Source organism: Eurypyga helias, unplaced genomic scaffold (genome assembly GCF_000690775.1).
Source record: "Eurypyga helias isolate BGI_N326 unplaced genomic scaffold, ASM69077v1 scaffold295, whole genome shotgun sequence".
NCBI lineage: Eukaryota > Metazoa > Chordata > Aves > Eurypygiformes > Eurypygidae > Eurypyga > Eurypyga helias.
The window spans coordinates 4612-21123 of NW_010249257.1; the positions used below are offsets into that span (position 1 = coordinate 4612).

Genomic DNA, 16512 nt, shown 5'->3' on the forward strand with positions numbered 1-16512 from the left:
TTCAGTCTTTCTTTGTCCATCTGCTGTCCCACAAAAGAGGATAATAATGATATCTCTTGGTTTCCCCTTTCTCGCTTTTTGTCTTTGCCTCTGCAAGTAAGTCCAGCATCATCATCAGGCAGAGTGAGACAGATTTGGTAACCAGCTCTTCTGGCCCTAACCAAAAGGACCAGACTGTATAAGGATGTGCTGTGTAGTAGAACATCAACTTTATCACAGAATCACAGAATGGTTTGGGTTGGAAGGGACCTTAAAGACCATCTAATTCCAACCCCCCTGCCATGGGCAGGGACACCTTCCACTAGACCAGGTTGCTCAAAGCCTCATCCAGCCTGGCCTTGAACACCTCCAGGGATGGGGCATCCACAGCTTCTCTGGGCAACCTGCTTCAGTGCCTCACCACCCTCACCATCTGGAATTTCTTCCTTGTACCTAATCTAAATCTACCCTTTTTCAGGTTAAACCTGTTACCCCTTGTCCTGTCACTCCATGCCCTTGTAAAAAGTCCCCCCCAGCTTCCTTGTAGCCCCTTCAGGTACTGGAAGGTGCTATAAGGTCTCCCCGGAGCCTTCTCTTCTCCAAGCTGAACAAGCCCAATTCTCTCAGCCTTTCTTCAATTTCTTCAATTTCTTTATTTCTACATTCAGTAGGTTAGACTATTATAGTTCCCAGTGTAGTGCCTCCCCAAGCCCAGGGTCACTCTGAGCTTTCTTCCAGTATTTCTTCTACAGGATTTCACGTCTGATTTGCCTCCTTGCTTCATTTTTATGGCACGCACTTCTTTTCCTCCTTGATTTCCCCTTCCACAGGCTTCTGTGCCAGCTTCTGCTCTTTCAAGTGACTGATTGAAAAGAAAGAGGTGAGCCAGTATTAATGTAGTAAAGTGAACCTTCCCTGTCAGGTATCTTAAAATTGCTGGGAGGTCCTTGAGGAAACAGCCTCAGGTGGGAACAGTAAGGACAGAAAAGGTCACAACTCTTCTGACTGTTGCCTGCAAGGTGAATATTACCACTACCACACATGCTACAGTGCTACAACATTGAGCAGCTAGATAAGGAGTAGATATTAGTATTTATTTTTCCCCACATATCAACTGAGCAGCATTAATGGCACCAAATGAAGTTTTTGCTGACCACTGGGGTTTTATGGTTCCTAATTTGTTTACTGCATAACCACAGTTCTCTAATTTGAGCCTAAAGTACTTGGGAGCCCCATGTAGTATCTGACTCAACACTAGCCAGGCTAAGGCCTGTTTAGCGCCTGAGCATGGATGCTTTTAGTACAGCACTGATGTGTGTGAAGGAATAAAGACTGGATCTAACAAAGTAGTTCGTGTCTCTCTGAAAACATCAGAAAGCTAAGAGGTGAAGTGATTTGCAAACCTGACCCATTGCCTCTAGCCTTAAAATCAGACTACAGCATATATTTAAACCCATCAATATGTGCTGAGGGATGGGAATATTTGGGCATGATTAACAGGGCTTTCAGCTGATGAGTCACATGTCAGAACTGATGGGAAATCTGTTGGGAATTTTGGGTCCAATGACAAGCAGTTTAGCCTGCAGCAACTGACAACCTCTAAGGAGTTTGCTGCTGACTGCTCAGGCTCTCAGAACTTGGACATGATTGCTACAGGCACTAAGGAAGAGGCACTTTGAAGAGAATGAAAAGTTCTCTAGTTTGAAGGTGGGTTTCCAGGGAAAACTAGGTCTCCTAAGAAGAAGGATCAGAGAGAAGGAAAAAAACAATCCCTGAGGATGGAGGAAAAGGTCTGAAAGCACAGATAACGCTGCCTTTGCAAATCTTACCCTGGCTTCAGGGAAGGATAGTGTTGCGCTGATGCTTCTTACACAGGCTTATGATCATGCATGAAAATGCCATTCAGCTCTGAGATCCCTGCACTCTCACAGCAGGTTTATCAAGCAGAAATATAAGACTGGCTGCTAGTTTGACTCAACAGGGCTTCTAAGCTTGCAAGGTGTTATTTCATCATTTACTTAGGAAGGTTATGGACTGGACAAAAACATATGTCCCTTCACCTCTGAAAGCGAATAAGAATATATTTGTTTGGTGTTGAGCAAAATCAAAAAAATGAAGACAAGCCAGGACAGTAAATGGGGTCACTCACTCACCTATAGTCCACAATCCCCGTCCGATTCCGGTCTAATTTGCGCACTAGTTCCCCAATCTGGACTCGATCCAGTGGGATGCTTGATTGCTGAGAGGATAAGGTAAATATTAGCAAACTTGGATATTTTCAAGCAGTAAGATCTTCCATATCATACTGGGACCCATAATCTTTTAATAAGTGAGCAGGTGGCCTGATGGAAGAAGGGATGGGAAAAAAATCTACAGACTGGTGCTGGGGAGGCAATTTCACTCTTTTAGGATTTAAATAACAATTTTTGGCATTCTTTTGTAAAATAGCATCATGGCTGGCTGACCATTGCTACTGATCCCAAACACCATGGTGGTTTTGGCAGGAAGAGAATGGTCTACTCAGTGTATAGCAGCAAGGGTTTAAATGCTTCTTTTTCACTTTCCCATAGCAGTAAGACATAATTATCTATAAAGATCCTGTATATCCTATACAAACAGCTGATGCCTGAGATTTTAAAAGGCTCCTGTGATACTCTAAAGTTGAGTAAGCAGGTCGAGGGAGGTGATTCTTCCTCTCTACTCTGCTCTCATGAGACCCCAGCTGCAGTACTGTATCCAGCTGGGGGGCCCCCAACATAAGAAGGATATAGACCAGTTGGAGCGAGTCCAGAGGAGGTCACGAAGATGCTCAGAGGGATGGAGCACCTCTGCTATGGGGACAGGCTGAGAGAGTTGGGGTTGTTCATCCTAGAGAAGAGAAGAGAGGACTCTGGGGAGACCTTATTGCAGCCTTCCAGTACCTGAAGGGGCCTACAAGAAAGATGGGAGGGAGAGGGAGGGTTTTTAAAAGGTCATGGAGTGACAGGACAAGGGGTAATGGGTTTAAACTGAAAGAAGGCAGATTTAGATTGGGTGTCAGGAAGAAATTCTTCCTGGAGAGGGTGGTGAGGCACTGGAACAGGTTGCCCGGAGAAGCTGTGGATGCCCCATCCCTGGAAGTCTTCAAGGCCAGACTGGATGAGGCTTTGAGCAGCCTGGTCTAGTGGAAGGTGTCCCTGCCCATGGCAGGGGGGTTGGAACTAGGTCGTCTTTAAGGTCTCTTCCAACCCAAACCATTCTGTGATTCTATGATTCTGTTGGGTCTCAGCTTTTGTTGAGGGCTCAGCTTTTGCAACGTGTGAATTTAGCCTCCTAGTCTGAACTGTGCCAGCAGCAAGTCTGGCAGGTGGCTGTGCGGCAGCAGAGGGGTTTCCCCAGAACAGTACCCTGCCAGAAGAGCACTCTGGCCATGCTTTCAGAAGCACACCTGCATCATGGCTCTCCGGAAAGCTGCCACAGGGATCTTCATGTTTCCATCCTTGTCAATATTGCTAAAAAAATCCCAGAGTCGTAGATTGTGCTCTTTCAAGTAATTCTAAGAGAAGCAGAGATAACACACATGCATAACCATGAAACAGCCACTAGTACCTGCCTCCAGCTCTCCTTTTACTCTTCCAGCTGTCACCTTGCCTTTACTCAACCTATCACAGATATATACAAATTCATAACTATTTGTGCAGCCACTGTATTGTCGGAACAAAATCCTTTTGTTCAGGTTAATCCCACTGTTCTCAGTTATACCTCCTTCTCCTTCTACCTTGAAAAGAGACTCAGTAGTAAACCTGTTTCTTCTGATAATACCACATGATTATTAGGTCCTCACCTTAGCAGCCACTGCTTGGGAAAGCTACCTGATCCAGAGACAGTCGTCTCCCCCAGGTATCTGATCACTTTAGTTGCTCTTCTCTGAACTCCTGTCTGACGGAGGACACACCTGAGTACCCTAACTGCTGTAACAACTGCAAAGCATACTAGTGTGTCACTAGCTTTGAAGCACAGCAGCACTGTTTGATGTGAGCTAACAGCCCAAGCTTTTGCTTAAGTTCATCTGAATCCGTATCTACAGCAAGATCTCACCCATTGAGCTGAAAATCTGCACAGCAGCTAAGAAACACAGGGAAGTTGCTAGTGTGAAAGTGTTAGTTATCTCAGCAATGCTCCAGCGCTTGCATCGCCTTTCAGCAAGGAGGACAGCACCATCTGCTGACATCCATAGAAATTACAGACCTTGAAAAGCTAAGTGATTTCTGTTCAGGACAGTATTTACTTGTAATACCATATCCTGCGTTTATGTAGCACATTCATTTTGATGCTACAGCACAACTGTCAGTGAAGGGTTCTATGAAAATCGGTTGTTGCAGTGAGCTTGTGATGAGGATGGACACTTATTGGGCTCAGACCTGAAATCAATCCGTTTTTTTTACACAGTGAGCAAACATCTATTCAGATGCTTTTTTCCCCCAGTGGTCTCAGATCCCAAGGCATTAGCTTCTCCTGAAGATCAAAGGATTTGCTTAGTCAGTCTGTGTGGACTGAGATACATGAACATTGTGACAATCTTTGTGAATTTACTTTTCGGAAGGAACTTGGCTGAGTTTCCCACTTGGAAACACACCTACCCCTTCCAGACTCTATCCTTTCAAGTGCTTGAAGCATGTGCTCTGTCTACATGGAAGCTATGGACCAAAATTCAGTAGCTCACCTGAATCACTTTCATGGGATTTGGATGCTGCTTGGGGATCTTGGCAATACAGCCTTCGACCTCACCGTAGATGACATCTAGCTCAGGACACGTTTGACATGCTGAATCCAGCAACTTGATGAAAGTTTTGTTCACCAACACATTCTGGTACATAGGAGGAAGGAGAGTGCAGTCAGCATGGACACCCAAAGAACAACAAAGACTTGTTTGTATTAACAAATCCATCTAAAGTCAGCATTAACCATTCTCTCTTAAGGGTGGTGACTACTCCCATCTCTACTCTTCACTTTCAAGAATCTCATGGAGGCCTGACCCTAAATAAGTGTTTTTCTTCTTCTCTTTTCCTATGCCTGAGACAGAAAAGGATCTACTAATTTATGTAGAAATTAACTTAATGCAAAGAAGATGTTCATTAGGTAAACGTCTACAGTGAAGACCTCTTATGTTAGGTTATTCAAGTGATTCACGTTCATCCTTGAGATAGTTCTACGTGGGTCTCCTCTCCATTCGGTTAAGATGCAGACTGCAAGTTGAACAGTTAAGGGTCAAAATGCCCCATAGAATTCTGCAAAAATGTTAATAATAAAAAAATCATCCAAAGTCTAGAAGGATTAGTATATCCAGCAATATAACTTTTTAGCCCAGACAAGAAAGATGCATCTGTCTGGCAAGGGTCCGGGTGTCTCCAGATGAAAAGAACTTTCGGTAAAGCTTTATTTCATGGTGGAACCCTAAAAGGAAGCTCCAGTCAGCAGTACAAGACCCAGTGCTTGATTTTTCCAAGCGATTTCAAACAGGGTAGTGTTAAAAATGTGCCTTTCTATTACTTCACCTTTGCTAGTGTCATCAAACCCATGATGATCCTTACTCAAAATTCCTCTTACAGACACACCAATTATTCATTCTTTGAAAGTCAAGGTAAACATTTATCACTGGGAAAAGGGACAGAAGAGGCTTTTGTTTATGTCTTCCCTTAAGTTTCCTATAAAAGATTAAAACCTTTGCTATTTTCTTAAAGGTTTAAGACGGCATAAGATCTTTGGAGCTGTATATTTGCAAATACTCTGAATTGAAATGCGAGACTCCCTCCACGCAGAGGTGGAATGAAGTCTGTCAGACAGATTAGATGTTTGCCTACAAGCATTTGATTGGGATACTGAAATGTCATTGTAAATTTATGCCATTGACCATTTATCTTGTGGAGTGCCAGGTAATTTAGACTTTTTGAAGGGTGAAGAGAGCATCTTTTAACCCTAAAAATCAGAAATGCATAGTGAGATTTAGGTTGAATTAAAGATTCTTAATGTTAACTCCTTGCCTCAAAATTTTTTGAATGTCTCCTTTTAAATAAATGCATTTCAAGAATTTATTTAATTTCTCAGAATTTAGCTAAAATACCTTACTCTTTCCAAGTGCATGAATTGTTTATGCAATTAGTAATAAAGCTAGCAGAACAACGTGTGCTGTAATGAAGTCCTTTACCCCTACACAGCCCATTTTGTTTTCCTTTGCAGAATAAGGCCTGACTCCTCGCAGACTTGGCAAATAATCCTCTTTGATCTTAATTTATGCAGGAAAAATTGTTTGCCCTAGAGGAATGCCTGTTCTTCAGATGAGCTCTGTTGGAAGCCCTCGATATTCTCAGAAAAGACCATAGATGAATATTATTTATTCTACTTTGGTTTAGTTTCTTTCTTTAATACAGTAACCACAGGACAAAGAAACACATGCAGATGTAACTTAAATACGACCCATTATGGGAGTCTCCAAAACTGCCCATGAACTTTTTTAGCTTGTTTCAAGTATGGACATATTATTGATATTCCAAATCCCAAACCTAATCTTTGTGAAAATGCTCTTTCCTTTGATCATGTTGCTCTCGAAGGTGGATGGAGGGCCCTCAGGCCCCTGACACCTTCTGTAACTGCTCCCACAAAGCACCAGTGCAGGGATGGGAGGACCAGGAATGGACTGATGTGTGCCCAGGTTTCTCCCCAGCACTGATCTGCAATACAACCCTGCCCCAGCTCAGAATCATTTCAGGGTCTCTCATTTTAGAAGTAGCACATGAGGTTACAACAGTATGTGCTGTGCTCCTGGCTTGCTATGGAGCAGCATACTAAGATTTGGCTTCTTTGATTGTTTTTTTCCTTCTACACCAGCCTTTTAATGTTGGGGTTTATCAAAATAAAATTGCTTTTCTTTCAATGCCTTGAAGCATCCATCTTCTGCTCCTCATACATACCGACAGGGTATCAAAGCACTTCACAGTATCTAGCATCTTCGGCTGCCTTGGAGGGACACAGCTCAGGGGATGAAAAAGAATTCATCCTCCAGTGGGAATTCACTCCTTGTTCTTGTTCTGCTATTGCACAATGGAAGGGAGTGAAATGTGGTGATAGTACAGGCATGCCTCTCCAGAGCTAGACCAAAGCCCTATAATTTCCACGTGGCTCCTAAAAGGGCTGTCAAATAGTAGCCTCTTTTTATTACTTGCTGCACATAAATGAAACAAAGAGCAATTCTCAGAACATTTTTGGAAGGGGGACATCACTGTGTTCCACCCAGTTCCTAAAAGTGTATGGTGTATGGTCTGGAAGACTTTCCAGTGCATAAGCTCTTACTGAGATGTTGATCTCCTCCATCATGGATCTGGGGTTCTTTCTGACAGATGTGACCAGCGCAGCAGCACCTTCCACAGTCAGGGGATTATTTGCCATCTGTAGAAGAGGAGATGTAGATCCAGACATGGTGAGAATGACGTTTAAGGCCCAGCAGAAGGCATGCTGCAACCTCAAGGGTGATCCTTTCTTCCCATTCTTCAGCAGGGCTGTAGTCCCTTTTGATGGGACCTGCCCATGGCAGGGGGGTTGGAACTAGATGATCTTTAAGGTCCCTTCCAACCCTAACCATTCTGTGATTCTATGATTCTATGATGGGTTTGTCTGTTATCTCACCAGCTGTGGTCTCAGCCCCACAAAACCCTACATTGAGAGAGGAATGCCTTGGTGTGAGCTAGTGACCTTCCCTCAAGCCAGGATAAGAGCAAGGCAAACAGACACATCTATTTACACAATGTAAAACAGCAGTCCCAAAGACTGGTGTGGTAGCAGTGGTTTACAAGGACAGGCATGCCCAAAGACAGACCTACATGAACAGCTTTAAAGATACCCCTCAACCACCATAATGCCACGTGCAGGCTCTTGGGACGTTTATGTTAGATCTTCCTGGGAATGCAGCTCATAAGCAAGCTGACTTTCCTGAACTGAATTCCTAGAAAATGATCCTGGATTGAGAAGAAATGTTAGCTCTCAACCCTAGCCTCTGACGCCAGCTTGGCTGGCCATTCAGTTTTGCCCTTTCCAGGATTATTGATCTCTAGCTTACTAGCAGGCAGTTTTGGCTTTCTTTTTCCAGGACTTGATAATACTGCTCTCCTTTAGGTAGTGCTGTGGCATTGCCCTGACGTGGCAATGACAGTTTGAATAAGTTTTTAGCAAATCATTAACGCACTGAGAAAGGCACACTCTTGTGCACCCGCACACTTCAGTGTGAACCTTTGCCTTAGGTGAAGATGCGTATTACGTGTACGTGTGTACCTTCACAACTACATTTACGTGCATGTGCAGACCTGCCTAGGTTCTCACTTGACTGAGACTGGACATGACAGGTGTCAATAACCTTGAGGTGATGAGAGGTGTGGGGTTATGTCAAGCCAGTCCCTGGGGGATTTTTTGAGGGAAAAGTCCAATTTAGTTGCCCTAGATGAAATTCATGGGATAGAACTTCCTTCTGCTCACCTTCAGCCCTGAGCAATATTTATTTCCTCCAGATCTAGCTTAGAAAGCTCATTTTGTCTTGTCTCCCTCCTGACTCCTACTCCGCTACCCCTCCAGCCATACACGGGTTTTATTTTACCTTCAGGGTTTTGAGTTTTCCATTGACTTCAAGGCCCCTGCAGAGCTTCTTGGCTCCCTCATTGTTGATCTGGTTGTTGCTGATGTCCAGGTGAACCAGCACATTATTGACTTTGAGAGCTTCTCCTAGGGCCAGTGCTCCCTCGTTGCCAATGCCATTCCAAGAAAGGTTGAGTATCTTCAGTGCACCATTGCCCTCCAGGGAGAGAAGAAGGATCTTAGCTACTGCATGCTCATCTTCCATACCACTCCACCCTTTCTTGCCTGGCTGAGACTGGAGCATCCCTCTAGTCACACCCAGGCAGCCCAAAATGAATCCAGCATTTCTGCCGTGTCACCAGGGTTTCTCCATCCATGTAAGTCACCACACCTACTCACTGCTTTACTCTTTCACCTACTGCCACTGTCAGTAGGATGAGCCTTGCTAGAGCTACTGAATCCTGCTCAGACGTCAGGGATTTGAGTTCCCAGTTCATGTTTCAAACAGCTCCTGGTAATAATCACAGTGAACGGTATCATAAAACAGGGGCATTCCTACCCTGAGACCTTTGCCTAGTGCTACTGTCCCCTTCCTTCTCAGGTGGTTCCAGCTCAGGTCCAGGATCTCCAGCTTTGAGTTGCTGGCTAGGAAAAAGAAACTGAGATGTTAGCTCATGAACAAGTGGTCTGGACACAGCTACTCACCCACACCTAGAGACTTAGAGAAAGTCTTAGAGAACAGCCCTCGCTGATTGCAGTACGAGGAACCTGTACCTACAGAGACTTTGCTGTCTGCAGCACCCCAAGGGCAGAGAATGGGCTGTTATCACAAGCAGAAAGGGAGCACAGGGTTTTTTCTGGCTTGATCAAAGAATAAATTGTCAAGGAGGAAGGTAGAGAGAGGGAGGATTTCTTATAGTACTAGATCCCGTCTGTGTTTCCTACTATGAAAAATGGCTGGATCCTCCATGCCACATCTAAAATATCAAGACTCCCTCTGCATATGTTTGATTAGCAGAAGAGAGGAATTCAGCTTCATACAGTAGCTGTGCCCAGCTGTATATGTGCCCGTGCCAATTCACATGCACAGCACACCCCGTGGTGGAAGTTCTACTTTGAGCAGGCTATGTGTGAATTCATCTGTGCCTACTGCAGCACTGGGAGGGGCAGGGCTTGCTGCCAACACTTGCTTCTCATTCTCAGAGAGAATTTCTTACCCATATTTTCCACGGATCGGAGGTTGGATGGAGGCAGATGGTGAGTTTAGCTGACTTAAAAATATTCTTCTAAGAAACAAACCAGAAAAGTAACAGAGTTTGCACTAATCTCTGCTGCTTCTCCCTCGAGTGAGCCGGAAGGAGAGAAGAGCTGTAAGACCTTGAAGTTTGGGGAGACATTTTTCTGGGCTAGGGAGGCCACAAGTTTTGGTATTGATCTCTGCATCACCTACAGGCTTGTCCATGACAGAGGCACGGTGCCTTGTCCCTCCCTGCAGTTTTAATTGATCCAACTTTTAAAGGCCTGGACTCTAATTAGAAAGAGGTTCATATCAGTGGAAATACTGAACCAGGAGAAGGAAAGCGTTAATTAAACTGAAGGCATTGTGCTACTGAAATGCTCAAGGAACACTGCACACTCGCAGCACAGGCTTGTGGTGGTTATGGTAGCAGGCATGTTGGCCATAATCCGGGAAGAAGAGCCGTCAGATATTCATGCAAGTCTTTCCCAGTGCACCACTAGCACCTGAGATCACTGAAGGTCTGTAACTGTTTTGTTTGCTTTGCATCTCCAGGGCTGCTAACACACTCTGGATCTCTCTCTGAACAGATCACTTAGGCAGCTTTATTTTATGTCTTCCTAATCTGTTTCCCTTGCTGCTTGCTGTGCAATGGCTCAAACCATTAGGGTTTGGGCTACTTAAGAAAAATTGAAATCACTCCTGAACTTTGTAATCAAAAGCTTAAGACAAACAACATTTGGCAATCCTATTAGATTTTAGTAAAAGGCAATTTTCTGCTTTGTACTCCCCGAGGGACTTGTCTTTCAGCTCTCTGACACAGACTGCTCTGTTACTGTGGTTTCTCATCCTGTATTCTCATCCTCATTCTGGTCCATTAGCCGTAGTTGCTAGAGTCACCTGTGGTGATGGGGGTGAGCCTGTGGGCCAGGCAGAGAGCACTAAATCTGGGCGCCTTGTCTTTTGTACCACCCACCAGGTCATGGGGCATTTTTGCTGGAGAAGGAAATCTATGTTCACTGGGCTGACGCCATCAAGTCCCCCAGCGTCTGTACTCCTGGCTTTGCGGGAGTAATAAATTAGCTTACCAAGCACCTGTCCCAGGAGCTGTCCTCCCTTCTCACAGAACTCATTGTGGCTGAGATCCAGCTCCTTCACTTGGTTATTGCCCTGCAGAGAGACAAATGTGCAAAGTCAATGAGATCTTCCAGCCAGCTGCAACCAGCTGCCATGCCAAGGCCCCCACATGAGGATGAAACAGGGATATCAGACACACCAAAATCTCCAGTGCACAGGAGATCATCATCATGGAGATGGCGGCACTGCGTGTCCCAAAACAAAACTTTGTGAGGCATATAACATCACAGTGATTATTTTCCCAGAACAGCAAGAGCAAGGGGACCTTGTGTTGTGCAAACTTCCCTCGCACAGCTCGTGCCTGGCCTGCAGCACATCCTGCAGTTCTGTTCCTGCCCTGTTTCACTCCCACCATTGCACCCTGACCAAGAGCACTTTCTGACAGCAGGTCAAGGCCTTGCTTCAGGGTAGGTTCTGGTGGTGTCAAATGGTGGAGAGGCTTTGAGACAGGAACTAACCAGAGAAATCAAGTGTCTTCTTTTTACTGGAGAATTGCAAAGTGATATGAAGTTGGGTTACTTTTTGATTTTTTTTTTCCACCCAGGTGTCATTCTGTTGTTCTCTTACACAGTTCTGAATGTGTTTCAGCCAGACTCACACGTCTGTCCTAAGAGGACAGTGCATAGAGCAGTGCATCCTGCTCTATGTCCTCCCAGCCTCTCTCATTTCTGAAGTAAGCAAGAGGCACTTAGCAGAATTATGCCAGAAAATCGTATGGGCATTGCCAAGTGAAGTCCTGCCAAGTGAGTAGCAGCTTCAAGATGAGGCGAGTCTGTTACACAGCCAGGGCTGCAAATGACCTTGGATTTCAGGTAACTCACCATTAGTGCCTCAGCAAAGTATGGTGCAGTCTCCTCTCCAAAGTTGTTTCCTGGGGAGGAAAAGTATGTTAACAGTATGCTGATCTCTCCCTTGGTGCTGTGCTGGGGTCTGCAGGAAGCTGTGCTTTTAGGTGGAACCTCCAGTTAATCATGGCCCAGATCAGGCTGTAAGAAGTTAGTCACTGTTCCACTTCGCTCCATAGAGTAGAATTACGCCAAGATGTGGGAGATGCTCCAGCAATTATCTAAGTTTCTCGTAAGGGACTGGTTTTCAGAGGTGCTGGAGGTTGAGCAGGCCAAATGTTTAATCACATCACTATTAAATCTAGATTTCCACTGTTACTCTGGGTTCCCATCAGAGACATAGCTGAGAGATTGATTTTGCCCGTAGTCTGACTAATATTCTCAGGATGAGAGACTGGACTGTAACACACAGTATTTCACTTCCACTGCCATCCCTGTTTGGGTGCATACAGCCCACCTGAGAGCTGAAGAGCATGGAGGTGGGACATGTTATCCAAAAGCAAACTGGCAATGGCTTTAGCTCCTGCTGTGTCTAGGTGGTTATTGGAGATGTTCTGGAAGGAAAGAAGGGAGGATAAGAAGGATAAGTCAAAAAAATGAATTAGCTTTGTTATCTTCTTAATGCCTAGGATATCAAGGGAATAATGCAAGATGAACAATATGAGAAATGGCAGCCAGACGGTAACTAACATGTGAGTTACAGGGGTGTTTAACCCTGTGTCATCACTAACAGGAATAAAGCCCATAATCCATCAGTTTCACATGGGTCTTTGTCTTCAGTGAACCAAGAATCTTTTCTTCCAGTGTAACACCGATCTCATAACCTATCAAAATGCATTTTGTATACTCCAGTTTTAGATCAAAGGAACATTCTTGCCAGTTCATATCTGAAAGATTTTCATTATTCCCTTAATCTATTTCGAAAAGTTTCCCCATGTCATATTGGAGAATGAAAGTTCCTGACCAAGACATTTTTTCCATTGGCTAAGCATGAACTGAAAAGACTTAGTTATGGTAATTACTGACACATCTGCTGATGAAGAGAACAGTTCCAGACTCACCAGACTGCCATCACATGCACACTTCTGCTTTTCACAAGCTTGTACTTCAAAAAGTAGAGCAGCATAAAACATGACTTTCAGAATGTGAATATTTTTGCATGAGAACAATGGTTATTTGGTTAAAATCATAATGGAATGAATGGTTTTTCTTTCAGATGATTGAACTTGGTGAGCAATAATTTTGGCTACAAACTATGTCAGATTGGGTACCAGTTCTTGAAGGGAGGAATTCTCTCGTAGCATCTCTGCTATACATATGGCTCCTTCTGCCAGAATGCGGTTGTCTTCCAACTCGAGATGGGTGACGGTTGTGTTGGACTGGGAAGACACAAAGGTAAACAAAGAAACACAAAAACCTGCTGAAAAGTCAATGAAGCAAATAGTTTCCTCAGTTCAACAAACACTCTGAGTTTCCGCTGACCTCAGAAAGCATTGAAGGTCTTGAGCAGGACAGTGATCAGGGGCTGTGGCAGAGCTGTGGCAGTGGGAGTTGGCACACAGAAGAGATACTTCTTTGGAGAGGTTTTGAGTGGGTAGGACTTTCCATTGCTTTGTGCCAGCCTGGAGACCCAGGTTCAGATCCAAGCATCAGTTCAGGAATCCTGGGGCTGTCCATTGGTGGATGTAGCACATCCCTATGCAGGACCCAGACTGAGGGATACCAACCCCTCTGGCCTTACTGTGTCCCTTGGAAGAGCATCAGTTGGGTCTGGGGAGCTAAATCTGTCAAAGGCCATCAGTTGCCACACAGGACTTCCCTGTGCAGGGGATTAGAAACATTAAGGATGCTCAGAGCTCCTATGGGGAAGATGTGACTTTGTCTCCCATGATGTGTACTCAGTGATGGTTTCACAGAGAGAGGCCTAAAATGCCTATTGTTCTTGAGAACAGTGCCCCCACTCTTACTGGCTACTCACCACCAGAGCAATAGCAATGGCTTTGACACTTTTGGGTCCTAGACCGTGGTGGTTCAGGTTTATGTACGGCTTGGCCAGGTTCTGAATGAAGTGTGAAGCAGGCACCACCGCCATCAGCCTGCATGCTTCCAAGTACAGCTCCACTCCCGTAATGCCTGCAAAGGCCTTCTCAGGATCTAGAGTGAAAAGGTATACTGATGAGTGGTGCATTCAGTGTCCTCCCTCCTCCTGTAAATAAATTAAGTAACTTAATTAAGTAACACTGTGCAACAACAGTAGGGTTTTAAAGGATTATCATCCCCTGGTTCTCCCCATCCCTTCATCCCAGACTTCCGAGAGTTAATGTATCCTCCTTGCTTCTCCTTTTGGCATCCAGTGACTTGCTGTAGTTTCTCACCAGTCTGCAATGTGACTAAACCTTTCTTGGTATAATTAAGAATTCTTGACATCAGGCAAAAACATTTTCATCTTTTTTGCTTTTTTTTAATCTTAATTGAAGCACACAGCTGATACTGCCAGCAGAGCTAGGGCAGCTCGGAACATTTTGGCTTACAACCAGCAGAAAGAATCCCAGCATTCTCATCTTGGCCATCGGGTGTTGTTGACACAGCTGCAGTGAGACATATCAGTGCAGCTGGCGGCTGTATTTCCACAGAAACCTGTCATTTGGAATTCCTTCCTCAAACCCCATACTTAGAGCTCGTATTTCTCCATGTTGTTATATGCATTCAATGGGCTGACCTCAAGACAAGTTGCTCTCTTGTCAAAGCCATTTTCCAGTTCAGTCGGAGGCCTCCAACAAAAGTCTTTTTTTCTTGCATTCTTATGTTTTTTTAAATTTTCCTTCCATTGATAACAAGTTACAAAGTCCCCATCCTAAATTATGGACAAATCCTACTGTTACAAAAACGAGTGCAAGACTTGTTTAGCTAGATGACTAGGCAGGAGATAAGAGGAGAGCCACCAGAAAAGTCTAGGGCAACTGCGGCAAACCCACGGCACGCAGGCCACAATTGCTATGTGTTTCACCAGGCGTTCACAAACAGGGCCTCAGCTCCATCCCTGCCTTCAGCCAGCTGCTCCTGCTGCCCAGGCAGTGGGCTGCTCTGGTGATGCTGGTTAGTGAGGACTAGAGGGGAGAAGGAGGAACAAAGGAATGGTCATGGTGAATAGAGAGCGGTTGAAGGAAGATGCTTGACATCAAAGGGAAAGCTCTTGGAGGGAAATTCATCTGCCCTGCCTTTATCAACTGCCACATTAGGTGTGGTTGCCAGCACCCTGGCAGCCTTGTGTCCTTGGATGCCGTTTCAGATACATACCAGTGGGTAGGTACAGCTCTGTAAGGGGAAGGGTTAGGGAGGACGGATGGTCAGAAAACACTCACCTTCAACCTCTAGGTCAGCATCACAACCTTGTGTGGCCTCCTCTTCTGAGGCGTCAGCCAGCGACACAGGCTCTGGAGACACACCGGTATTGGACATCTCGCCTTGTGTCCTTGGACGCCGTTTCAGACACATACCAGTGGGTAGGTACAGCTCTGTAAGGGGAAGGGTTAGGGAGGACGGATGGTCAGAAAACACTCACCTTCAACCTCTAGGTCAGCATCACAACCTTGTGTGGCCTCCTCTTCTGAGGCGTCAGCCAGCGACACAGGCTCTGGAGACACACCGGTATTGGACATCTCTTTGTTTTGATCTGCTGTGAAACCAAACAGATTCTGTCAATGCAATCCCAGCACAGCCCTGGGTGTCACAGACCTCCCAGCACTCTCACTGAAGCCTATGCCCCTCTTCAACACGCCACAGATACACCCCTTCCCCAGCCCTGCTTCTTGCCCACCGCTCCCTGTGAGTCGAGTCGTACGCATGCAGTGCTGGCCCTGGCGTGGGGGTAGGCTCACTGTGGGGCTGCAGATTGGCCATGGCTTGGCAGCTTTTGGGAAGAGGTCTCCTCAAAATCAGCATGCAGTCCACGTGCAGAGGACTCACAGTTCTCCTGCATCAGGTCTTCATTCCTCATGAGCTGACTTTCTCCCTTTCCTCAATTTCTGAGCACACCGGGCAACAGCAAATTTCCCCTTTCCATCCCAGTTTCCCACAAGCCTACAAGCCAAACCCACGCCAGTTCTTCTTAGCTGTCCTGAACTGAGTCCCACTTCCCCAGGCACGGGCTGACTGCTGTCAGGCTGGGAATGCTTTGTAGTATTCTTCAAGTATGGTAGAAGAGAAAGTGTTTGGATGCTATTGTGCATTGGGAATAAGTGTAACCTGACCCGCTGTAAGTCATACAGCTTCTCTTGCCTACAATTCAGAATTTATTTTATAGTTAGAGAGAAGGAGAATTTGGAAAAATCCTTTTTAAGAGGAATGTAAATGCATACAAAGATAATGAAGAGTAATTTTGCCAAAATAATTTCTGGCTAATAACAAAATACGTAAATTTTCCAACTCTTAATCTTGCTTTTCATTCCCTATCACTGCTTTTACTACCTTCTTCTCTTGCTCCTTATTTTGCTTTAGACATCCAAGCTATTGACCTGTGATTTTGTATCCTTCTTCAATGTCACTTAGCATCGAGGTGTGATGTGGAGCTTGCAGTTTGGCTGTTCATGCAGACTTGTGTGAGGGAAAGATTGGCCAGCTGGCACCCACATCACCACATTTCAACCAATCCTGCAGCTGCAGCTCCTTCATTAAGACCATTTCCTTCTGCCAGACTTTATTTGTTCGAATGATGGG

At 45.1% G+C, this 16512-nt stretch overlaps 1 protein-coding gene across 1 annotated transcript; it reads right to left on the reverse strand.

Moving 5' to 3' along the window:
* Positions 1–765: 765 nt before the first annotated feature.
* LRRC74A (leucine rich repeat containing 74A) lies at positions 766–15455 on the reverse strand. Its single transcript, XM_010151284.1, has 13 exons — positions 15359–15455; positions 13775–13950; positions 13068–13175; positions 12254–12350; positions 11773–11822; positions 10903–10984; positions 9137–9222; positions 8600–8794; positions 7306–7401; positions 4682–4825; positions 3407–3514; positions 2133–2218; positions 766–841 (listed from the first exon to the last, which is right to left on the reverse strand). Exons 1-13 carry the CDS (start codon positions 15453–15455, stop codon positions 766–768), a joined length of 1401 nt encoding a protein of 466 aa, XP_010149586.1.
* Positions 15456–16512: the final 1057 nt, after the last annotated feature.

Excerpts from the sequence above, each read along its gene's own strand:
- LRRC74A (XM_010151284.1), bottom strand. The coding sequence starts at position 15,455 with ATGTCCAATACCGGTGTGTCTCCAGAGCCTGTGTCGCTGGCTGACGCC. Across the intron at positions 11,823-12,253 it reads CCATGCTCTTCAGCTCTCAG|GAAACAACTTTGGAGAGGAG; the intron begins GTGGGCTGTATG and ends TTTCCTCCCCAG. Across the intron at positions 4,826-7,305 it reads TGGAGGAGATCAACATCTCA|AATGTGTTGGTGAACAAAAC; the intron begins GTAAGAGCTTAT and ends CCTATGTACCAG.